General features: G+C 43.6%; 2 protein-coding genes, 1 long non-coding RNA gene and 1 pseudogene across 3 annotated transcripts; 3 read left to right on the top strand and 1 right to left on the bottom strand.

Annotated features, from left to right (window-relative positions):
- The first annotated feature begins 3,671 nt into the window (after positions 1 to 3,671).
- On the top strand, positions 3,672 to 8,831 carry LOC127344494 (ATP-dependent zinc metalloprotease FTSH 3, mitochondrial). The gene is made up of 8 exons (XM_051370788.2): positions 3,672 to 3,870; positions 3,957 to 4,164; positions 4,254 to 4,316; positions 5,018 to 5,148; positions 5,922 to 6,398; positions 6,617 to 7,384; positions 7,578 to 7,805; positions 7,901 to 8,831. Exons 1-8 carry the CDS (start codon positions 3,817 to 3,819, stop codon positions 8,348 to 8,350), a joined length of 2,379 nt encoding a protein of 792 aa, XP_051226748.1. The 5' UTR covers positions 3,672 to 3,816; the 3' UTR covers positions 8,351 to 8,831.
- Positions 8,832 to 11,853: 3,022 nt separating this feature from the next.
- LOC127344495 (laccase-12-like) lies at positions 11,854 to 14,532 on the top strand (annotated as a pseudogene).
- A 3,678-nt stretch (positions 14,533 to 18,210) lies between these two features.
- Positions 18,211 to 19,681, top strand: LOC127344496 (photosystem II reaction center PSB28 protein, chloroplastic). The gene is made up of 2 exons (XM_051370789.2): positions 18,211 to 18,367; positions 19,000 to 19,681. Exons 1-2 carry the CDS (start codon positions 18,292 to 18,294, stop codon positions 19,467 to 19,469), a joined length of 546 nt encoding a protein of 181 aa, XP_051226749.1. The 5' UTR covers positions 18,211 to 18,291; the 3' UTR covers positions 19,470 to 19,681.
- A 400-nt stretch (positions 19,682 to 20,081) lies between these two features.
- LOC139838599 (uncharacterized) lies at positions 20,082 to 23,068 on the bottom strand. The gene is made up of 2 exons (XR_011756036.1): positions 22,012 to 23,068; positions 20,082 to 21,068 (listed from the first exon to the last, which is right to left on the bottom strand). It is a non-coding gene; the product is annotated as an uncharacterized lncRNA (long non-coding RNA).
- Between the last annotated feature and the right edge of the window lie 2,439 nt (positions 23,069 to 25,507).

Raw genomic sequence — 25,507 nt, 5'->3', positions numbered from 1 at the left:
TACTTTGATTGATGCAAGAAAACATCTGCCGGCTGATGTTGTGGTGCTTTTTATACCACTGGTCCATTGCTGAGATGGTGACAGCACACCCATAGCATGTGGTGATAGTGCTGCTTGCAAGTGGCCCCCCTCTCCATGTGTATGTGGTCAAATGGGCTTTGCTTACCTCAGGTGCAAGGTACGGTTGATTTGGTCTTATCCCATACTTGTCCTCTTATTTCTCTGTTGCCAAGTGGATATGAGATTGGGGGTCTATATTGCTGGTTAATTATTAGTGGCTAATAATTCATACTGACCATCAATGTCAGACATGGTTCATTTAAATATGCATTTGTGGGCTTAGGATCATACTGGCCTTTCTATGCCAGACATGATCCATGCTATTTACTTTTGGCCTTAAAGAAATTAAGCTAGATTAGAGGGAAACTTAATTTGTTGCCTTGCTGCCCCCAGATAAAATGGATCACTCAATGTTGCCTTATTTCTCTTGTATGATATGGATTGTAGACTACCACTTGTCCCTGGTTGCTTTCTAGATTAATACCTCATGCTCCTTCAATGATCCAATTGCTCTTGATGTTGCCTTTGAAAAGTTTTATCCCTCTAATCACCATTTGAGTATTAGGAAAAGTTCCTAATATTCCATAGCTTGTTTCTAACATTAACATTGCCTCACCAATGGTGAGGCAAACATTTTAACCTTAACCATTATTTTGTTTGTCTTTGTTTTGCTCCATTTTTTCAGGGAAAAGAAAAATAAGAAGATCTGGATTAGACTTAGGAATTCTTGTATTAATCTTGTAATCTTCTATTTCATTTGTACTTGTAATTATTATTTCTTTGTATTCTCCTATTTTTTTTGGAGCTTGTAAATGATAAAGTTATGATAATTCTTAATGTAATATGTATTTCTTTTCTTTATCTATTTGTAAATTTTCAATTGTGTTATATATATATTTGTTTGGAATCCAATTTCCAATTCAAGTTTTATTTGAATTCATGTTATGCTTATTTGAATTTGAATTCAAACTATTTCCCTCGAAAACATAACAAATCAATAAAGATCATGCCGAAATTTATCGCACTTGTGTCGATGACCTACATCCATTCCATCGACACAAGAGAAACCTCGATCACTTTGTGTTTTAGATGATCGCGCGAAAATTCCCCGGATTTTCTATGCATGAATGCAATGCACACTCTCGTGTTCTCTCTTTTTCTTGCCTCTAAACCTGGGATATTACATTATGCTTCCTCTATATTTTTAGACATCATAATCAAAGTTGATCTTTTTTCTCTTCTACTTTTTTTCTTTTGCTTTCTTTAAAAAATTTAAATTTAAAACCTTGCAGATTATAAAAAAAATGTTCAAAGTTGAAAAGAACTTTTTCAAATTCAAAGTTTGTTCAAATAAATATGTTCAAAATTAGAAATTTTATCGAATCTAAAAATTGCTCCAAGTCAAAATTTGCTTGATTTTGTAATCTGTTCGAATTAAAAATTTACTCGAATTTAAAATTACTCCAATTCAAAATTTACTTGAATTTAAAATTTACTTGAATTTAAAACTTGTTTGAATTTGAAATTTACCCGAATTAAAAATATTTCAAAACTAAAAAAAGGAAAAACTGAAAATACAAAAAAAAGGAAAAAGAAAACCGAGAGAAAACCAATCAAACCGGAAAAGAACCAAATAAAAAACAGAACAAGATGGGCCGTGGCCCGCTCGCTCTCCCACGCAGGCCGGTGTTAGTCCGCCCCGCAGCTGGGTAGGAAATAGGGGCAAAACCTATACACCGACCAGATCGGTGGCTACCGGCCACCGCACACCCTCTGGTCGGGTATGGGCCAGGCCCATTTGGGTCTGTTTAGCCTGTGCAGTTTGTTTTTCCTTTTTTTCTTTTTTCTTTTCTGGTTTCTTTTTCTGTTTTCTTTTCTTTTTTCTGTTTTCGGTTTTGTTTATATTTTTTAGATTCGAAAATTTTAATTTTAAAAAATTGTTCAAATTGAAAAAAAAATTAAATTAAAAAATATTCAAATTTGAAAACCGTTCAAATCTAAAAACCGTTCAAATTTAAAAACCGTTCAAATATGAAATTTGTTCAAATTCAAAAATTGTTTAAAATTTTAAAATGTTCAAATTTAAAATTTGTTCAAATTTTTAAAATGTTCAAATGTAAAATTTGTTCAAATTTAAAATTTGTTCACATCGAAAACTGTTCAAAGTAGAAAATTGTTCAAATTAAAAAAATGTTTAAATTAGAAAATAGTTTAAACTTATAATTGTTCAGATTAGAAAATTGTTGAAAATTAAAATTGTTCAAATTTAAAATTTGTTCCAATTTAAAAATTGTTCAAAAGTTTTTTTAAAAAAAGCGAAAATCTTTTAAAATTGTTCAAAGCATAGATGCTCAATTTTAATTTTTAAAGTATTCAGATTTTGATAATTTTTTATTTTTCAAAAATATTCAAATAGTAAAAATTTAACAAACAGAAAAGAAACGAAAAAAGAAAAGCCTACCTATTTCTGTTGGGCCGGGCCCAGTAAGCCACGTCGGGGGTGTGCGGTGCGTTCCCCCGCACCGACCAGCTCGGCATATAGGCGGATTTCCTATACACCGACCAGGTCGGCGCGTACCGCGCGCCGCACACCCCCGCGCGCGGTACGGGCCGGCCCAGTTCGGGTGTTGGGCCACTTGGCCGTTTCTTTTTTTGAGATCATTTCCTGTTCTTTTCTTTTTCTGTTCTTTTCTTTTTCATTTCTGTTTTTTTTTTCATTCCTGTTTTTTCTTTTTTGTTTCTTTTTATTTTCTGTTTATTTTTATTTTCTGTTTTTTTCGTTCTTAAGATTTAATTTTTTAAATTTAAATATATATTTAAATGTAAAATGTTTTATCTCAAATATTCGAGAAAATTCAAATTCGAAAATTGTTCAAATAAAAAATTGTTCAAATACGAAAATTGTTCAAATAAAAAAATTGTTCAAATACGAAAATTGTTCAAATAAAAAATTGTTCAAATAAAAAAATTGTTCAAATTCGAAATTTGTTCATATATAAAAAATAATAAATTTTGAATTTTTTTGTTCAATTTTAAAATTTGTTCCAATTTGAAAATTGTTCCAATCCAAAAAATGTTCAAATTTTAAAAATATTTAAATTTCAGAAAAACTAAAATAATTTTTAAAATCGGGTCTAAAAAGAATCAGCTTTTAAAAAACGTAAAAAGAAAATTGAACAGAAAAAACAAAAAAGCAAAAGAAACAAAAAAAAAGAGTGGGAATGTTGGGCCGGCCCAACAACCCGCCTGGGGGGTGTGCGGCGCCTGGTCCGCACCGACCAGGTCGGCGTACAGCACCCCCCGCATATAGGAGCTCCCGGAAATAGGTTTCTCCGTAGAGTATGACCACCAACGAGATGCTCTAAGTCCGTCATGCTATATGGGCTTGACCTGTGCGTTTGGACCATCATCGAAGCTCCCCATTTGCGTTGGGCCGCCGAGCCGACGTAGAGTAATTAATCCACCTGAACCCAAACCAAAACCCGTGTTACGCTCGAGATCGTTGCCTAGCACTGACACGTGTCACCTAGCCCGATCATAATAAGCACGAGACTGCCGCTCTCCGCCGGCGTAAATCACACCGTCTCGCTTCGCCAGTTCGTCCTCCTCACACACGAGCCGCACCGGACTGGGGGGAAAAGAGAGAACCAAAAGGAGAATCTTGCAGTACGAAGCACAGTTCGTTCGATCGCGCAGCCAAAAACCCTAGGCCGGGCCCCTTCCCATGCCCTCGCCTTCGCCGTCGCCGTCGCCGCCATGACCCTCTCCGCCCTCTCCCGCGCCCTCGCCCGCTCCTCCCGGCCGCGCCAGGTGAGTCTCCTCTCCTCCGTCTCCGGCTGTCCAGTTCCGCGCCTTCAGCTGCATCGCGTCACGGCGCGCAATGTTCCCTTTCCTAGGGTTATCTGCTCGGGGGCCATGGCGTGCTCCGCGCGCCGCCGCTGCCCGGCGGCGAGAGCGGCGGGTTGGGGCTTGTGCGAACCTACTTGACGTCCGCGCTCGCCAGCCGTGCCGCGGCGGCCAATGGGGCGCGCAGGGCCGGGGACTGGAGGTTCATGCTCGCCAACGCGCAGTCCCGCCGGCTAATGTGCGACCAGTCGAAAAAGAGTGAGCTTTTTTTTCTCTTCGGGTTCTGTTCTGGTGTTCATTTGATCCGCTTAATGCCTCTGCTCATGACGTGGCCCTCAATTCTTCAGATTGCCCCAAGGAGAAGGAGGAGGTGCCGAAAGGGGATGGGAGCAACAAGTCTGAATCCAAGCGTAAGTCCTGATTTTTTTTTCTTTCTTTTTTGCGGAAGAGTAAGTTCTGATTCTTGTTTGCGTTGCACAGTGGTTTACGGCTGTGAAATCCATGGACGTATTTAAGGAACTTTATTTCATTTCGCAAGCATAATCCCCAATGGTATTGCAGTCCTATTATACGTTACTGTCCAAAAGTGGCATCTTTAACTTTCAGCAGTCACTGATTCGAATTTTGCTGTGATGCCCAGCCCCAATATGCTACTGGAATTAGGATCTACATTCATACTTTGAAGAGTATTTTTTGTTCTGTCTCAGTGTCTCTTGTACATAACCTTGTTACAGCCTTTTGCTTCTGCTAATAGAATGGCAATGCTTCTGTGCGCATTTGAAAAAAAGTGGAGGAATTTTGCAAGACAAATGCAATGCCGTTCTTTTTCATAGTCAATATTTGTACTTCCAATTATACTAGTGGCCGAAGTTTTAAAAGATTGACTCCCTGGATCTCATGGCCGTCCAGCTTTGGGCTATGTGTGGATATACAGCTTCAGCTAATCTTTGAGTGTTAGTGTCACATCTGCTGGAGGAGATTGCACCGGCATGAACATGGACAAACGTGCCTGCAATTTTGCACCTTTCAGGCAGTTCAGTGCGTTTGGTCATTTTATCTTGGCATGCTTCGCCATGCACTAATATGCTCACTTCCTCTTTGCACTATGCAGAAGAATCCAATTCAGGTTCTCAGTCGAATGCCCAGGACAAATTTGTGAAGCTATTCCAGGAAGTCATTGGCCCTCTACTCCTTATTGGCATGATGCTATCAACCTTATCTTTCGGTTCATCGGAGCATGAGGTACGCTGCTTACAGTAACAATAGTTCATCACTGTTTTCTTATTTGTGTTATTCACCTAATCTCTTCTGGATAGGTGATAATTGGTAATCTATTCTTTAGTTAATTACTTCCAAGGTCTCCACCATTTATCAGTCTCTTAGACATCTTAAAAGAGGTATCCCATAAGTGTGGTGTATAAATTATTTGCCTAGAAAAATTGCTTCAGCATTCAGTTTGAGTGATGCCAGGTAGCTGTATAAATGATAACACTTCCTTGAATTTTTTTTTGGTCGTGTGATCTAGCTAACTCGTAGAGAAAACATTTCCGACTCTCTTTTAGATGTTCAGTGTATGGTATTTGTGATGATAGATGTTTATTACCCCCTCCATTCCATATTAGTTGTCGCTGATTTAGTACAGCGTTGTACTAAATCAGCGACAACTAATATGGAACGGGGCAAGTAACTATCAGCAACTAATATCATAGTTGCACTCAAAGATTCAATTGCTTGCTACAAATACATTCCAGTAGTTCACAATTGATGGCATATCTTACTATCCTAGTTAATGCACTGATCTAGGGGATTGCCACGGTGTTTATTATTATTATTATTATTATTATTATTTATAATCTGTATGGTATATCCTATTGTACCTCCTGCTAATACTTGATATGAAAGTTCTGTATCAGTTGACAGTTCAATATATGTTTCATTTTCGATATACAGGATGTAGTTTCCTTTACTTGTCTGTTATACTAACTCATAGGTTCCATTTGCTCTAACTGTTGCAGATAAGCTTCCAAGAATTTAAGAACAAGTTGTTGGAACCTGGGTTAGTTGACCGCATTGTTGTAATAAACAAGTCAGTTGCAAAAGTTTATGTCAGGAGTTCATCCTTAACCATGCAAAGCCAGGATAGCGATACAAGTATTACTACCAGTCATCTTCCAGGCAAAGAGTCTCGTAGCAGATACAAGTATTACTTTAACGTTGGAAGTGTTGATTCTTTAGAAGAGAAGTTAGAAGAGGCCCAGAAAGCATTAGGGATAGATCGACATGATTATATTCCAGTAAGTTATGCTGATGAAGCAAGTTGGTTCCAGGGATGCCTGAAGTTTGCCCCGGCAATTATCATTCTTGGATTGTTGTATGTGGTGGGAAGGAAGACTAAGATTAGTATTAGTGCTGGTCCTGGGAATGAAGGCCGTAGTATTTTCAATATTGGAAAAGTTGAACTGACAAAGATGGATAAAAATTCCAAAAACAAGGTTAGTTTTTTGTCCCCGATGTTTCCCTCTATCTCTAATTCGAAGGCAAAGCAATCTCTAATGCAACACTTAAAATGCTTATGTTATCACATTATTTCTTACTAGCTTTAGTAGTTAAGGAGCTTTGGCTTGGTTCATCATTGTCAAAGAACAGCAAAGCAGAACACAATTTACATATGATTCAAGTCAAGTAATCCTTATTTTGTCGTATGCTGCAGGTTTTCTTTAAGGATGTAGCTGGCTGTGATGAAGCCAAACAAGAAATTATGGAATTTGTTCATTTCCTGAAAAATCCGAAGAAGTATGAAGAATTGGGAGCTAAAATACCGAAGGGTGCTCTTCTTTGTGGCCCCCCTGGCACAGGAAAGACACTCCTTGCTAAAGCTACTGCTGGGGAGTCTGGCGTACCCTTCTTGTCAATTTCTGGTTCAGACTTCCTGGAAATGTTTGTTGGTGTTGGACCATCCAGGGTGAGAAACTTATTTCAACAAGCTAGGGAATGTGCACCTAGTATTGTATTTATTGATGAGATTGATGCAATTGGTCGTGCGAGAGGCCAGGGGGGGTTCGCCGGTGGACATAGTGAGAGTGAAAGTACATTGAACCAATTGCTTGTAGAGATGGATGGGTTTGGAACAACAGAGGGAGTAGTCGTACTTGCTGGCACGAACAGACCTGACATCCTGGATAAGGCTTTGCTAAGACCTGGAAGATTTGATCGTCAGATAAGTCTTGATAAGCCGGACATAAATGGTCGTGAACAAATATTTCGCATCTACCTTGCAAAGCTTAAACTGGATAATGAGCCATCATTTTATTCCCAAAGATTAGCTGCTTTGACACCTGGATTTGCTGGAGCAGATATTGCCAATGTTTGTAACGAGGCTGCTTTGATTACCGCACGAGGTGATGAGAAGCTGACTACAATGCTGCATTTTGAATCTGCAATTGATAGGGTAATTGGCGGCTTGGAGAAGAAAAATAAGGTAATATTCTATTCACCCCAAATCCAGTAGTTAATTTAATCTCGTTGTGTGTACTGTCCTGTGCTGATAATACAACATTGGACGCAGCTAGTAGAAGGCACACTTTTCTTGATGTGATGTGATGAATTGAACTATAGACAAATGCACATGGTACTGACATTCATATTTCATGACTACGTTGATCTGTCTGCAGGTTATAAGCAAACTGGAGCATCGAACTGTTGCTTACCATGAATCTGGCCATGCTGTTGCTGGATGGTTTTTGGAGCATGCAGAGCCACTGCTTAAAGTTACAATTGTACCGCGTGGAACGGCTGCTTTAGGCTTTGCTCAGTACGTGCCAAGTGAAAATCTATTGATGACAAAAGAACAGCTGTTTGACATGACATGCATGACCCTAGGTGGCAGAGCCGCCGAGGAGGTACACAACATCTCATAGATCCTTTGCTTCTATAACCGTTTCTCTTGATAGCAACCTAGCAAGTGACATAATGTTCTTCCCCCCCCCCCCCCCAGGTTTTGATTGGGAAGATCTCGACTGGTGCTCAGAATGATCTGGAGAAAGTTACTAGAATGACTTACGCGCAGGTTGCAGTATATGGCTTCAGTGAAAAGGTTGGGCTTCTTTCTTTCCCTCAAAGGGATGATGGTTTTCAAAAGCCATTTAGCGGCGAGACAGCATCTATCATTGACACTGAGGTGAGGGAATGGGTTGCCAAGGCCTACAAGAACACAGTTGAGCTGATAAAGAAGCACAAAGACAAAGTTGCCCAAATTGCAGAGCTGTTGCTTGAGAAGGAGGTCCTTCACCAGGAGGATCTAGTCCGGGTTCTGGGGGAACGCCCATTTAAGACAGTCGAGCCAACAAATTATGATCGCTTCAAACAAGGTTTCATTGATTCAGATAACATCAAGAGTGCTGAAGTTGACCCATCATCACCCGCTGGCGAGGCCGTTACAACATAACTTGGGCAAGACCATAGCTGCGTTGCACATACAGATTCAGCTCTTTCCTTGGCATGGCAAGCTGCTCTTTCCTTGGCATGGCATGAATTGTCTTGGTCAAGATCGTAGCACCTCTTTTTATGCTAACTGAAACATCGCCGACTCTCCTTAGGTGACCCTGTTGTCATGATCTTTTTGCTACCTGTCCCTGCAATTGGCACCACGAAATGCCATGAGATTTCCTTGGATCTTGTTGCTGGGTACTGACTATGAAAATCTGGTGTTTCAGTGGCACCATGAGCCAGCCAGAGGGCTTTTTTGTTTACCTTGGTAGTTTCGCATCTTATATGACGATGACATTTTGTTTGAGAAATGAATCATGTATTACTACTACCTAGTGTTTCTGTACTGCAATGAAATGATGCACCTGTCTGCGTGAGAATATGTGATCGTTCACATATTGCACGACTCTTGCAAAGATGACGCTGATTCATTACCAGAAGAGTTCCTGGAGGAAAGCGCCAGATGCAGCCATAGGCCTTTTTGTTTACTTGGTAGTTTCACATCTTACATGGCAATGACATTTTGTTCAAGAAATGAATCAAGTAGTACCAACTAGTGTTTGTTTCTATAACTGCAATGAAATGATGCACCTGTCTGCGTGCAAATTTGTGATCCTTCACATATTGCACGACTCTTGCAAAGATGACGCAGATTCATTACGAGAAGAGTTCCTGGGGAAAGCGCCAGATACAGCTCTTAAATCATTGTACCCATCTCTATCCAAGTATTGTTAACCTATGTTTACATACATAATTTTCTCGCTAACAAACATGCAGACCATCGAACACAAATAGGTAGCTTAGGTTGGAAGTACTACGTCTTACATCCATGCGCCATGAGTTGTAACCATTGAAAGTAAAGGAAAGCAAGATAGAGATGAGGTTGGGTCAGGCATCCTTCTCTCCCTTTGAAGACTTGCGGGGAAAAGAAGATGAATAGTTCGAAGCACAAAACCCCGCGACCAAACAATCCACAGGAGACGATCGATGGACGCACTTGCCCACCTTCCAAATTACGAATTCCTCGGCCGTTTTTCACATTACGATAATCGGACACGCAAGGCCATTGGTAGATGGTGGCCGACGCGGATGTGCCGCCAATCAACAACAGGCTTGGACTACCTTCCTCCAGCCAGCTGCTAGTTCTATACTTCTATCTATCCATCTATCAGGTCGTTGTCGTCTCCAGTTCTTGTCCCTTGGTATGCAAGGAGGATACAGTAGGTAGGTGTCCAGAGGAAAGTTGTGATCCGCAGCTGGTCCACCTGGTCGCCCCTCTGACCTTTAGTTCCAAAAGCCAGGGTTCAACTACTTCCGATTTAACGCATTTCTGACAGTTTGGTGGAAGCAAGCCAACAGGACTGGAAGCTATTTCGTTACACAAGCTTCATATTATACACTTGCACGGTTGGCTTGACATGTCTGCCAAAGAATAATGAAAAAGCAGTAACTATAAAGCATACTACATCACTGCCTCTTTTTGAAAGAAAAAAAGTTAAACGTTAGTTTCAGAAACTGAAATGTGGTGTTTCTGAAGTACCCCTGGTGTTTTTTTTTTTTTTGAAACAAGAAGTGGTGTCGTGGTTTCACAAGTACTGCTGAAGCTGCTGTTATGGCATAGTTCAATCTTCCATCAACAGGTGGCGACAAGCTGAAATGAGAGTCCTTGTTGCATTGTTGATTCAATTTTTGTGTGTTTTTTGCAAGTTTTTTCAGTGACATATCATGGGCTAAGTAGTAAGTACCACCAACACCTACAAATCACCTGAAGTTTTCTGCAACCCGTGCAATTATTCAATGGGTTTACATAAATGGCACTTGATATTGTTCAATATAGCGTAAAATGGATAAGTACATTTTTTCTCTTTCTGAAGCAACATGACTAAATTAGTCTGTGCACTATTAGCACTAAGTGTCATGGAACGAATAAGTCAATACATTATGCATAATAACTAGTTGTCCTTCTGCTGTAGTAATATAGACTTTCATAGATAGCACAAGGACATTCTGCGTGTTAATTAATGCAGGGAAAGGTCAAGAGCTTGATCGATCAGAATGACATCTACTTCTGATTTTACGCATTTCTGACAGTTTGGTGGAAGCAATCCAACAGGATTGGAAGCTATCTGGTCTATTTGGTTACACAAGCTTCATATTATACACTTACATAGTTGGCTTGACATGTCTTCCAAAGAATAATGAAAAAGCAGTAACAATAAAACATAACATCAGTGCATCCTTTTTAGAGAAAAAAGTTAAACATCACTACGGGATAGTGAAATGTGGTGTTTCTGAAGTAACCTACCCAGGTGTTGTGGTTTCAACGTTACACGTAGGCACAAGTACTCCTTTTTTTTTGATAGAGTAGGCACAAGTACTCCTGAAGCTGCAGTTATGGCATGGTTTGTGTGTGGTTTTGTGCATGTTCTTTTTACCAAAATATCAGAGGCAATTTCTCACCAAAAAAATATCAGAGGCAAATTAGTAAGTACCCATCTTTTCACCTGAAGTCTTCTGCAGTCTGTGCAATTACTCAGTTTTTTTCGAAATGGGGAATATAACCCCGGTTTCTGCATCATGATGATGCACACGCCTTTTATTAAAAACAGAAATATTTAGTCTTACAACTCAGTGAGTTTGCATTGAGTAAATCGCACTTCATATTGTTCAATATACAGCGTAAGAAAGCGTAATCACATCTTTTCTCTTCCTGAAGCAAAGATGGCTAAATTAGTTTGTGCACTATTAGCGGTAAGGAGTCATCGAACACATAAGTCAATACATCATGCATAAAAACTAGTAGTTGTGCACGTTTTTTAACAGAAATATCAGGGGTTGAGTTGTAAGTGCCATCACCACACCTACCAATCGCCTGAAATTTTCTACAATCCGTACAATTATTCAGTGGATTAACATTGAGTAAATTGCACTTCATATTGTTCAATATAGCGTAAAATGGGTAAGCATACCCATCTTTTCACTTTCTGAAGCAAAGATGACTAGATTAGCTTGTCTGTATGTGCACTATTAGCGCTAAGGAGTCATCGAACTTACATTATGTCATTTTGCATAAACACTAGTTGCCCTTCTGTCGCAGTACTATAGGCTTTCATAGATAACATCAGAACATTCTATGCGTGCTAATTAAGCCATGCTTAAGCCAAGGGGTGGTCATTTGTCAAGGACTCGATCAGAGTGACATCTAAACAGCATGGGTGGTTGACTTTGTCCGCACTCCGAAGCTACATAGACGTATACATGGGCCCGGCCCACAGTGTTCGCCTTACGGCGGCGGGCGAGCTCGTGATCAGTAGTAACCAACCGTGCACCAACTAAAGGTCTAAAGCTAGCTTACTGAACTCGGGTAAATGGTTGAACCACGTCTTGACAAAATGCATGAACTAATCATGTGTCCTGTGCATGCTCCTCCTTTTCCTAGTATATAAACAGGCGCACCTAGGATTTCAAACACATAAGCATTGGCCACCATCTCGAGAGCTAGCTCAAGAGGTCAGCAGTCATAGAAAAATGGCGGCTACCTGGTACTTTCTCCTCGTCGCCGTGATAGTGGCCTTGTCCACGAACTTGGCCGAGGGCGCCACGGTGGAGTACCAATTCGATGTAAGTTTCTTGGTTCGTTTGCGATCGATCGCTTCAATCTTGATCTCCATAGCACATGTCCCTAATGTTGCAATTGGTATATATGATGAATGCAGGTGGCAACAATGAACGTGACACGGCTGTGCAGCAGCAAGAGCATCGTGACGGTGAACGGGCAGTTCCCGGGCCCGACGGTGTTCGCCAGGGAAGGAGACCTCGTCGTCGTCCGGGTCGTCAACAACGCCCAGTACAACATGAGCATCCACTGGTACATACTCAGAATGAGCACATTGTAGAGGGTACGTGTATCAATGGAGCAAAGTGTGTTGATTTTATGTGTGACCGCAACGTCGTACACGATGCAGGCACGGCATCCGGCAGATTCGGAGTGGGTGGGCGGACGGGCCGGCATACATCACGCAGTGCCCGATCCAGCCAGGGCAGAGCTACGTGTACAAGTACACCATCTCTGGGCAGCGCGGCACACTGTGGTGGCACGCTCACATCTCATGGCTTCGCGCCACCGTCTATGGCCCTATCGTCATCCTCCCCAAACTCGGCGTCCCGTATCCATTCGCAGCGCCCTACAAGGAGGTTCCCCTCATCTTTGGTACGTGAATAATCCATGGTTCGGAAATATAAGTGTTTCAGATTTATTCAGATTCACAGATTTATTTAGATTCACATGTATTTAAAAAGAAAATGCATAGTTCCGAACTGAGGGAGTAAAATGGCAATCAAATGTGTATCCATGGACGATTAAACTTATTGATTGCGTTGTATGTTCGTTAGGTGAATGGTGGAAGGCGGACACGGAGGCGGTGATCAGCCAGGCACTGCAGACCGGCGGAGGCCCGAACGTCTCTGACGCCTTCACCATCAACGGCCTCCCAGGGCCTCTCTACAATTGTTCCGCCAAAGGTCAACTGTCTACTCTACTTAATTTGCATGCATGTCTAACTGCATAGATATGAACTGTGTAACTGACCGAGCAAGTTGCAGACACGTTCAAGCTGAAGGTGAAGCCGGGGAAGACATACATGCTCCGCATCATCAACGCCGCACTCAACGATGAACTTTTCTTCTCCGTCGCCGGGCACCAGCTCACCATCGTCGACGTCGACGCGGTCTACATCAAGCCCATCACCGTTGACACCCTCCTCATCACCCCGGGGCAGACCTCCAACGTGCTCCTCACCGCCAAGCCGTCCTACCCGGGGGCCACCTACTACATGATGGCCGCGCGGCCGCGCCCTACTCCACCGCGGCGTCGGGGACCTTCGACAACACCACCGTCGCCGGCATCCTCGAGTACGAGAACCCCAGCTCCGGCTCCTCCGCCGCCTTCAACAAGAACCTCCCGGTGTTCCGCCCCACCCTGCCCAAGATCAACGACACGAGCTTCGTGTCCAACTACACCGCCAAGCTCCGGAGCCTCGCCTCGGAGGAGTACCCGGCGCAGGTGCCGCAGGAGGTGGACCGGCGCTTCTTCTTCACGGTTGGGCTGGGAACCCACCCCTGCGCCGTCAACGGGACGTGCCAGGGCCCCAACAACAGCAGCCGGTTCGCGGCCGCCGTCAACAACGTATCCTTCGTGCTCCCCACGACGGCGCTCCTGCAGTCGCACTACACCGGCATGTCCAACGGGGTGTACTCGTCAAACTTCCCCATCGTCCCCGCGAAGCCGTTCAACTACACCGGCACGCCGCCCAACAACACCAACGTCTCCAACGGGACCAGGCTGGTCGTGCTGCAGTACGGCGACACCGTGGAGCTGGTGATGCAGGGCACCAGCATCCTCGGCGCCGAGAGCCACCCGTTCCACCTCCACGGCTTCAACTTCTTCGTCGTCGGCCAGGGGTTCGGCAACTTCGACCCCGTTAAGGACCAGGCCAAGTACAACCTCGTCGACCCCGTCGAGCGGAATACCGTCGGCGTGCCGGCCGCCGGGTGGGTCGCCATTCGCTTCCGTGCCGATAATCCAGGTACAAATCTATCTGTCATCCTAGGCCGGATCGAACATCTTGATTTAACTAGAAAACCTGGGTTCTGATTAAGAAAACTGACCTGTTTCTGATGCAGGTGTGTGGTTCATGCATTGTCACTTGGAGGTGCACGTCAGCTGGGGACTGAAAATGGCGTGGCTGGTGCAGGACGGGAACCTCCCCAACCAGAAGCTCCTCCCTCCGCCCTCCGATCTTCCCAAATGCTAGGAGGAATCGTCCGCTTTTGCTCGCGTGCGCGCACACACAATTGCTTGTTTGCCTGCGTGTCGCGCGTGTACGCGGTTGGTGCTACACAATGCTTTCCTACCGGTGTGCCATTTTTCATGTTATAAGTCGTCATCTGATTAACTGTTGTGAGAGTGTGAGCAGGTTTCTTGATCAGAAGCAACATAAGTAGGCCTTTAATTTTGGACTGCTTGTTAGCTGCATTCTTTTGGTGAACATGTACGGGAGCTGGGTCATATATATGCCCATGTGACTATCCAATAATTTGTACCAACATTTGATTTATGGAGAGGAAATTGTTCTTATTTCATACGCAGATTCTTATCATAGGATGCATCCATTGCAAATTCGTTCTATTCAGTATTATTCAGCAAATTATGTGGTCACCGGCTCACTGGATGATATTTGGATACCCATTGTTAGGCAGCAAAGTCAAGGATTTCATCCATAAAACCATGGACCATGTGTTTGTAAGAAGAAAAAAACTAACACGTCAAACCAGATTTAAAGGTGAGATGTCCGCAGCCGCTCCTAGGGGAGTGGCTCGAGCTAAACCCTAGCCTAATGTCTCCCCCCCCCCCCCCCCCCAATTCTTTCACCACCGGTGGAATCCAAGGGGCAAAGCCTCCTTGGCGGACGCCGGCGGGCTCGCATCCCTCCCAGATCCCGATGCGGGGACCTCTGGCCTAGCATGGCTCTTGGTACGTTGGGCAGAGCTCGGACACAAGGTCATTAGCTCTGGAACTTTTTGTTGGTGGCATGGCTATGAGGGTAGTGCTTCGGCCACCTATGGGTTTGGGAAGCGGCGTCTACGACAACAAGTGTGTCAACAACAAGAGGATCGAAGGCAAATTTTCTAGAAATGGCGGCGCCAATGGATCGCGGTACGGTAGTGCCCCAATCCAAGGCAAAGCACAATGGCTTCATGCCATTCTGGCTTGCAGATTAGGGTTGGTGTGCGGTCGCGATTGTGGCTGGAAGGTGTTTTTTTAAGTGGGTCCCTCGTTTTCAAAGTTTTTATTTTACCCATGGCCCGAGTGGGCGTGGGTCCACCGGAGGGGATCTTAACATTGGTTTTAGTGGTGCCTGACACTTATGTTGTCGGTCATCAACATGCTCATACATGCATAGTTTTTTGTCATGTCGTGTTGAGCACGACAAAACTGTGTGTTTGAGCAACAGTTGGAAGGTCCACCATTTAGACCGAAGACGTTTTGCTATGTCATGTTCCACATATCTTCTGTGTGGAGCTTATGCATATTCGTTGTAGAATGGTTTAGGACACACCACATATATGGAAGAGTATGGGGTCTGTTTGTGCTCGGAAGTGTCAAGGCTAGAATGAAAGAAGAGTTGGTCAAGAAGATGCGACAACTAAAGGAGTTATGGCCTATTGGCAATAATACTAAGAGTTACTTATTATATATAACTCCTTTTTATTATTAAGTTTGTCATTTATGCTATAACTATGGTGTTCCTTGAATATGAAATTTGAAGAAAAGCTCACTAGCAGGTGTAGAGAGATAAACAAGAAAGAAATAGTTCCTAGTTATACCGCTAATAAAACTAGCTCATTTGTTGTGAGATTATCAAGCTTTTCTGATCATGAGCATGGCATGCTATTCTTTGGGTGAACAATTGCATTGGACATACCCAAGTCACTGGTATGCTATGAGATATTCTAATTGATTAGCACCAAAATAACTTTAAGTTTTAGATTATATAAAACTCCTTTGACAATGAGAATATTACAGTAACTCATATCCGAGGGTCTGCTTTGATCTTATCAGCCATCATCGGTTAACTTTGCGTGTTGGGGAAGTTAAGAATTAGATATATCTGAAGATACGGATGTTTAATGATTCAAGACTGGGATTTGTTCTTCCTGGACAAAGGGGAGATATGAACATGCCTCCTCGGTATTGTGATATTAAGTAACATGTCTGTGCAGCTGTGATAGTGATCATATGCCATCATCAATATACACCTAATGAGAAAATGAGCATTGATACTAGATCGAGGATAACAGATGTAGTGATCAAAGAGTATAACATATATGAAACATGGAAGGTTTGTTCAAGTTCTAGACTTCGAGCATGCAAAGGAGCAAACATGGATGTCCATATCCTAATGTTAGTTATTGATCTGAAGGTGTTCGAACTCATGACTGCGCTATACTGAATGTGTCAGGTCACATGCTTGAGATTGTAAAATATGTTGTGAGAGTTATATTTATGCTATGTGGTTGAGAGAAGTTGTTTGGGATGCTTCCGGTAGCATCTAGAATTGTTACGTCGAATTTATGTGTAAGAGTGAAACTTCCGGAGTCACTTCGAGCATGTCGTAAGTGATTCGGGGTAACATTGGAAGTGTTTCAGGGTTGCCATATATATGGAATTATTCTCAGAATCATTCCGATGATATTTCGTATTTGAGAAATCTCGTCCGGTGAAATCTAGATTGTCCAGTGGCCATCCAGATAAGAGGGGGGGGGGGAGATTTCCAGTGAAGAGAGAGAAAGGAAGGTGGCCGGCCAGGCCACCAGGGTCTCAAAGAACCAGCTAGGCCCTAAGGGCCCATGGCGGCACCCCCTTCCGGAAGGTGGTCCTTAGGGTTAGGGTGGCCAGCCCACCCCTTGGCCGAACCGACCTAGGGAGGGCGACGCCGGCCCTACGTGCCCCAAGGGTAGCGGCTGTTGTGCCCTTCCCAAGTTGATGGCCCCCTCTCCACCTATAAATAAAGGTGCTCCCACCTCAATTAGTGTGCAATTTTCTCTCGGAGTTTCTCCTGGCCCTTAGGTTAGTTGTGTCTATGTCTCTCCCTCTCCACATATGCCGAAAGGATGCACCACTCTCATCGTGATAGCCTAGCCCTGGATGGTGAAGCTCTCGTGGATTGTACCTTTGGATGCGTGAACTGCGCCAGAGGAATTGCCCGTCCGATTCTTGGATCAAGGGGAGATATCCTCGCGGCTGGGAGGATTTTCCTTACAACAGGGATCAAACAGATCATCATCTTCATCGAGCGATTCCGCTTTACTTGGTTAGTTGATATCGATTGAATCCCGTTATTGCAACTACATAGAATACATCTTAGGTGTTCGTGTAGATTTAATTTTTCGAAATACATGCACAATCCCCTTCAACAACACATTCTAGTCGAGGTTTGATGGTACTTCTTTAGTATCAGGACTAGAGATTAGAGCTAAAAACCTCTGTTCTGACATTCTTTATTCGTACTTGGCAATAACGATGTTTCAACATAGTTATATTGCTGAAAGCTTGCCCAGAATTTGACATGTCATGATCTATAGTTTTGACTGGATCCATCAATGGTTGCAGTTGTGTCCTTACCCTTGTTGATTGTGTTGCTTTAGGAGAACCTTCTCATGACCCGTGATATTGTGTTGTTCCAGAGGCTATGTGTACTTGATATTTTTCTAGATATTAGTATAATTCCCTTTATCGGAAAAAAAACTCAGAATAAAAAGTATCACAACATTCTACCGCACTTGGAACAAAAAAGAGCAAAATGAGAGGTTTGGTGACATGTAGTTTAGTTTTACTAAACCAGATAGAAACCACAATTTCAACTATAAATATGGTGATCTAAAAAAACTATAAATTTGGTGACATGTAGTTTAGTTTTACATCCAATTCAACCTGACCGTAACAAATACATGACCCATAGCGCGATTTACTCTTGAAAAATGCTCACATCAAGTGGTGGCCACTTGTAACCAAACTACCATGTGTGATCTGAGTGAATCAGTGTATTGGTGGTACCTTAACGGTACCTTGAGAGGACATGAAAATTCAGGAACCCGAGGGATGGCATAGAACTATAGAAGGTTCAGAGGCACGACCGTGGATCAGTGAGCACCATAGGAATGGATAGCTCTCTTTGGGACACGCAGCCACCTAAACACTCCTTTCACTATCTTCCCAGTCTATACCACTCAAAACCTCACCTCCCCCCTGCATTTCCTCCTCTGCCCTGTCCTTCTTTCTAGACACCAATCCTTCTTCCTCACCCAACCGACCAACTTTCGGAGCAACTGAATTGCAGCATGCCCGTAGTGATGAAAGCTCTTGCTGCTACCTCACCTGCCTTGGCGCCACCACGGCTCCGTCGAAGCCTCACAGGTTTTGTCCGTTCGTTCTCGCTGAAGCCGCATTTCCATTTCTGCCCGGCAGTGGTGTATAGTTCAGCACTTTCATATTTGTGTGAATTCAGTACGCAAATTCCACTGCACATTGTTCATGGTTTGGGATGGTTCAGAATTGACCATGGTGCCTCTGTATGCCGTTCTGTCACACCATGTTTGTTAAGGATGCCATTTCGGTTGGAGTAATGGCATGATAAGTCGGATTATTTATGTAATTTTACTGCACATCATGTTTGTTAAAGATGAAAAAGGGCATGATAAGTCGGATTATTTATATAATTGTACTGCACATCACAGTCAGTCGGGTCGTTCTCTGCTGTTAGCCCATCTAGTGTTTTGCCTGGTTCAGACATCAAAAAGTTCAGGCAAACACTCCATATCTAAAATCAGTCGGAACATTAATTATTTTTTTCTGAAGCACCAAGGTGATTCTTCAACATATTCAGTGAAGAGTATAGCGTGCCCTATGTATCAGAACTTTACAAGCCATTTTTGTGATATCCATTGTCCATTTTTGCGTCTCAACTAAACATTGATGAGCCATGGTCTAGTCATGACCTTGAACCGTTCTGAATTTCACATTCAGTACCTGACACCACGCGTTTACAGGTTCATCTGGTGCCCCATGCCAAAGCCTGAACTCTTCCTTCAGCGGCATCTCCCTGCGGTGTCGCCCCCGCCGGTACCCTGTCTACTCGAGACCATGCAGCTCACGTTCACCGGTGGCGATGCTGGCGGTGAAACCGGCGATCCAGTTCATCCAGGGCACGGACGAGCAGACGATCCCAGACGTGCGGCTGACCAAGTCCCGCGACGGCACGAACGGGACGGCTATCTTCGAGTTCGACCAACCGTCGGTGTTCGACTCCTCGGCTGAGCTCGGGGACATCACGGGGTTCTACATGATCGACGAGGAGGGCGTGCTGCAGACAGTGGACGTGAGCGCCAAGTTCGTCAACGGCAAGCCGGCGAAGGTGGAGGCCAAGTACGTGATGCGCACGGCCAGGGATTGGGACAGGTTCATGAGGTTCATGGAGAGGTACTCGCAGGCCAACGGCCTCCAGTTCTTCAAGAATTAATTGTACCCTTATCTTCTCGTGGGTCGCTGTGTGTCTGTGTTGCCGTGTTCTGTTCACCGTAACTGCTGCGTCGCTAGTCGTGATGGAGGTGATAAACTTATGTAGAAGCTTGGTATTGAGTTTTCATGTGTTACTTCGATTTTTTTTGTAAACACCGGCTGAAACCACGTAATATAATACTTATATGTTATGAATGAAATAAACTTAGATCATTGATTGAGGTTCGGATCTTTGCAGACTATAGATGATTTTTTAGAAGTGCTGCCTCTGTCCGAATTTAATTGAACTAGTGGCTGGGGCGCCCCTTGGGGCGCCTCCTGGCCGGAATGTAGCAATCCAATTACTTACCTTCATACTCCTTGCATCTGATGACTTAGAACGGCAAGGTATTATATTTTTCTTTCGCACATGAAAATCTATCAGTTTACTGGTTAATAAATTTCTGATTGCTCTGCTTGTACACAAAACTCCCCATATCTAGCCGGCCTAACTGTAAGAAAAAAATTGTGAACAGAACATACACTTGCATTTAGTTTTGCATTCAATGGAATACTTCCTCATTGACGCAACTTTGTCTAGATACATATGTAACAATTAATTTAGAACAAAAAGTACAAAACAACATCTTATATAGTTCACATGGGTCATGATTCTTACATGAAAGAAATTACTATGGAAAGATGAGCAAGACTTTAACAGACGTGCTTTAGAAGTTTATAGACAAAAGATGCTCACATGAAAGAAATTCAGAAGCAGCATGAACTCCGAACTATGCTAGACTGAAGTTTTATTTCAGAGCACTATATCTTGCAAATATCATCGACCGATGTTCCAAGATGATTAAGGTATGCATAAGTTTCCGCCTCCCTGCAACAATGCTTTGTATATTACTTGGACATATTACCATCCTTCTCTCTATACGCTTTACCAGACCAGAAATGCATAAACTATAGACATGCACCAATTTACGTCAATCCATCTGTGAATATTAGCAGAGACATTTTCAATGACCCTTGTCAAAACACTTGATGACAAACAACAAGCAAGCTGAGATAATTGTAAAATCAGAAAATGGCTGGTTGGCATAACTTAATAGAACACGTGCAAAATCAGGACAAAACTAACAAAATAACCATAAAAGTGACATATTTATCCTAGTGTGACTGTAACTCCTCAATTTCCTCTTACAAATTCCAAACAACCCAAATGTGTCACATGAACATAGCTTTGTACCCAAAAAAAATTTAATTGTCCTCTTGTGCATTGTCAGAATGGATTGATGAGCCAAGACCACACATGCATGTTTCTCATCATTATGAAGACATTTTGTCACATAGTTCTTGTATTTTTTCAAGATTCCCACTCATTTCACTAAGTCGTACCACTATTCTTGTGAACGCAGCACATTCATCAATTGCTCAAGTAGGTGGGTAAATGAACACTAAATAGTTTCTATGCATAAGAAATATAAGAAACACCATATTACACATTCTACAAGTGGAAAGGACGATGCTGGAAAATAAGGTAACTTGATGCCAAGTTTTACCTCATGGAAGCAACACACATGCAAAGACAGCTCGCACTTCAGAAAATGACACACTGAATAGCATATGTGCAAAACAAATAAGAGAGAAACATAAGTGAACATGGCAATGAGCAAGAAAATAAGAGAATAAAACTCTAGATAGATTGATCGGCAAAGCTCAGTAGCTTTCAAATACACCAATGGAAGGTAGTGTGCACTATCAAATTGAAAACTTGGCTAATGTTAGCATAGTCAACTTGAAAGAAAGGACTTGCTGGATTTGTCTTAGACAGAGGAGTGTATATCACTTACAACCTAAAATGAAAAGCAATAAGAAGCAAGCCAGTGGAAAGAGCACAAATTAAAATAAACACACACGCCCACCAGGCAGTAACCCACAATGGTAATAGCTAGTTATGTGGTATATGTGCACACATATGTAACTGATATATAGGTTAAGTAAGTAGAGAAGCAGTCATACACTAATTTTGTTGTGACAAAACAAAAATCACCTTTAATTATTATTTAAGATTATTTTGGTTCACGGTATATGAGACAAGAAACGGATTTCTATGAGCATGCAGAATTAATTTAGAACAAACCATTGTAACATATACAGATCAACCAGCATATATAAGAAACAACAATTGAACTATTTTTAGAGACAAAGTTATTAGTAGCAGGTGTAAATAAATAATAGTGGGGAAATTTGAAACACCTTGCTGTAGCCAAAATAAAATAGCAATGGCCTTGAGCTAATAGCACTAAGAACATAATGCAAAGAATATGGGTTATTGATAAAACTCTATTCATACAGTTTGGTGCTTAGTGAACTGATACATACAATGGCATATGATCAGTTGACACATATGGCCGCCTCAAAACCATTGGGTTTGTTTGGAGCATTAATTGAATTGAATTTCATATGTGCAATGTAATGCTAGATAGACACAAACACATATGCATTGTTATAAATTGGGAAAACTGCTCAAACAATTTGTAAATAAACAAACAAACCTTTTGGTAAATCTACATGTTGATACATCTGCAGGGGAGGAATAATATTCTCGGTACATATTTCTACATGCATGCCACTTTGGTTTTGATAGCAGACCACCACCACAGCACAATACTTCCTGACATGGACAAAATCAAGCGGGTATCAAACCAAGCCAACAGAAATCAACGCAGGGGTCACATATATGAATCAAAGGAAAATTGAAGGGTGATAGGGGGCGTATTTCCATTATACCTTCCAATCAGAGTAACAAAGTAAGGGTGATATTCAGATAAATGAACATCTTTAAATGTTTGCTTTTACCTTCGCCCAAATCTTGGAAAGTAGAAAATCCTTTTTACAGGTTATATATATGAACACATGCAGTTGCTATTATGAAAAAGATTCAATAACCAAAAAATAAAAATGTAAAGCCTAAGTCTATAAAATTCATCTTGGGTGGTTGATACTCTACTGAAGATTAAATCTGAATGGAACAATTATGCATCTGATATCACATTCTTTTGGGGTGATGGGTAAACTACGACATGATTTACAAAAAGAGCTTATAATGGTTTATTATGCAAAGCAAGAGGTTAATATGAAACCTTCGGCTTCTTCTTCAGAAATTTTCTGTTGTAGCTTCTTCCTCCTCTTATATTTTTTACATGTGTATGCACTTCTCGTGCCTGGAGCAACCAACAAGAAAAAAAATCAGAAAAGGGATGGCAAGAGCATACAAGAAGAAGAAAAGATCACCCTGTTCTTCACCAAGACTTTAGGAAGTCTCCCAACTCCTTCCCTGTACATGCAGGACTCATGTTTGCATCAAACACAGAATTGTAAATAAAACTAAAATACCCACAAACAAACCCAAGCTAGTCGGTCAATCACACTGTCAAAAATTTAAAAATAAATAGCAATGAGCTATGCAACCAAATAACTGAAATTAATAACAATATAATTTATACATAACTATGAAAGGGGATTGAACGGGGAAGACAGAGAAAAATGTGAGGAGAGGGGGAGAGAAAGAGGGAGGCAAGGAGCACCTGATTTCGCCTGGGCGGCTGGGCCGGTGAGGACAGGGCTGCGGAAGAGGACACAACAACTAAGTTTGCACAGCGAACCGAGCAAAGGACGGTATACGCTAGCAGCGCGCAGTGCGCCCGAAGCAAAGCACACAGACTGGAATCGAGACATACTATGACTATGACAGCTGGGCCATGGCCTGGATCGGGCCCATGTTCAGTGTACAGAGGTTAGAGGACATGTGGTCCTGCCCAACTACAATCAACCACGGTGCGGCAGCTGAAGCAATCAACGAGGTAATTCTCCGATGAACCAAATCGAGCAAAGTAGCTACCGTGGCTCACTCTGAGATAGGGCAAGTACACAGACACTTGCTTGTTCTCAATTCAACCAATACGTTAGTTGTTCATTAGCCTTCTCTCCCCCGGGTTGATTAAATAGAACGGAGGGAGTAGCTTTTATGCAACATGTTAGAGCATGTCTAACAGATTTTCTATTTTTCTTCCCCGTAAAACACGAGTAGAGAGTCCTGTATTCACTTTTCACCGGCCGAAAACTCGTCCGAGCTAGCAGACCCCGTATCTCCACCCCTTATTTCACCCCGTATTTTTAAAAATGCAAAACCTGGGAGAATTCATAGATAGTTCTTCACATAGATCATAGATAGAGGATATACAAAATTGTGCGATCCTACTAGATCGTGACTTCTACAATGCTAGGGATGCGCCTAGTCGTCGAGGATGATGATCGGAGTGGTGGCGGCTGCCTCCTGAGCCTTCAGCTCCTTGACGGCGGCATGGCCTGCGCCACCTCCTCCGCGTCCGCCTGCGCCTTGTCGGCGGCGTCCTTCTTGGACGCGGCCATCGCCTCCAAGAAGAGGGGGTCCTCCCCCTCCTCCGCCTCCTCTTCCTCGTCACCGGCCCGCGGCGCTCCTCCGCTGGAGCTCCCCTCCCACGCGGCCTTCCACGCGCGCTCCTCCTCCCACGCGCTCCGCCACTTCTCGAAATCGTCGCCGCTCATCGGCTTCAACGGCGGGTCGACCTTGTGGTAGCGGCCGCCCTCCGCGAAATCCCGGAGCATCGGCGGCATCCACTCGAACTCGACGTACTTGCACGCCGCACGCTGACTCCCGGCGGCCGAGAATTTGCAGTGGCGGCGCCACGCCTCCTCCACCGTGGCCGGCTCACGGGAACGATTCGATCCGGCGGTGGGCGAGAGGCTGCTCCTACGTTGTGCGCTCATGGCTGGGGGCGGTGGAAATGCGGTGGCGTGCGTGTGCGAATTGCTCGCCGGAGTGGTGGCGGCGCACGGCGGGGCTAGGGTTGCGAGTGAGGGGTTGGACCCCCACTCGCACCTTGTCGTTGCCTATTCGACGGTGCCTCGGAGGAGGGATCCTCACGAGGGGGAGAAGAAGTAGGAGCCATAGGGCGGAGTGCACACGGGACGGTGGTACGCGATTTACCCAGCTTCGAAACACCTGCACGATGACCGGGCCTACTGCTGCTTGTCTGGAATTATCTCGGCGCTTTCGCGTTGTTACAATGAGTTGTGGTTGTGCCTCTAGGGCTCCCGGGATCCGGCTTATAAAGACGCACGGATCTAGGGTTTACACGGAGAGTCCTAGCCGGAATACAAGTTGCCTAACTACGGTACAATGTCTTGCCGTGTACATCAAGGATCCGCCTTCCTCCAAGTAGTGCTGGATCCGGATACTTCATGGGCCTTCACGAATCCGGCCTCCTCCGTAGGTCGGTTGGGATCCGGCTTCCTGCTCCTGGGCTGGACTTCATCCTTCGGGATCTACAGCAACTGGGCCGCCCGATGGGCCACATGCCACACCACCATCTGTGGGCCACCCGGGCTTGCCGGATCTAGGCCATGCCGTTGATACACCCATAAAGTATACCCACAACAGTAGCCCCCGAAGTTCTCCGAGATTCATCATTCCTCCGACTTCATTCAGCTCGGATCTGAAGAGAATCTTGAAGAGCTTCAAAACCTTCTTGTTTCCGATATCCTCTTCTCGGAAATCTTCTTTTCTCCTGAATTGGCAATGCAACGAAGATTCCACTTTTCCCGCGCACAACTTCCTCCTTTCCCGCGCTAAATTTTCGGAGATGCGAATCTTTATCCGGAAATTTTGGGAGCGCACAGTTAAGTTACCTCCACGTCGTTTTACCGCTTTTGACCTAAGACACGTGTCGATCATCTGACCGTGTGACCGTTCCGTTCCCACCGTTGGATCCGAATCACGAATCTCCACGCGAGGTCTATAAATACCCCCAAGCACGGTAACTTCGCATTCTTTCACCGCATCCTCACCGCATCGTCTTCCTCCTCGAGCTGCGCCGCCCATCGGATCTCGACTTCGGCGAGCTCACTCCACGGGAACTTCGCGCGCCGCCGTTCCATGCCTCCCTCCGCACCGAGATTGCCACGGTTGATCGGGAAAACGTCTCCGGCACCGATTCTTGGTCATCGGAG

This window comes from Lolium perenne, chromosome 3 (assembly GCF_019359855.2).
Source record: "Lolium perenne isolate Kyuss_39 chromosome 3, Kyuss_2.0, whole genome shotgun sequence".
Classification (NCBI taxonomy): Eukaryota; Viridiplantae; Streptophyta; class Magnoliopsida; order Poales; family Poaceae; genus Lolium; species Lolium perenne.
Note: the sequence above shows the minus strand (reverse complement) of the source record. Positions and strands in the feature narration are given on the sequence as shown.

Coding starts and splice junctions, on each gene's coding strand:
- LOC127344494 (XM_051370788.2), top strand. CDS start 3,817: ATGACCCTCTCCGCCCTCTCCCGCGCCCTCGCCCGCTCCTCCCGGCCG. Junction 6,399..6,616: donor ATAAAAATTCCAAAAACAAG/GTTAGTTTTTTG, acceptor CGTATGCTGCAG/GTTTTCTTTAAGGATGTAGC. Junction 7,806..7,900: donor GTGGCAGAGCCGCCGAGGAG/GTACACAACATC, acceptor CCCCCCCCCCAG/GTTTTGATTGGGAAGATCTC.
- LOC127344496 (XM_051370789.2), top strand. CDS start 18,292: ATGCCCGTAGTGATGAAAGCTCTTGCTGCTACCTCACCTGCCTTGGCG. Junction 18,368..18,999: donor GCTCCGTCGAAGCCTCACAG/GTTTTGTCCGTT, acceptor ACGCGTTTACAG/GTTCATCTGGTGCCCCATGC.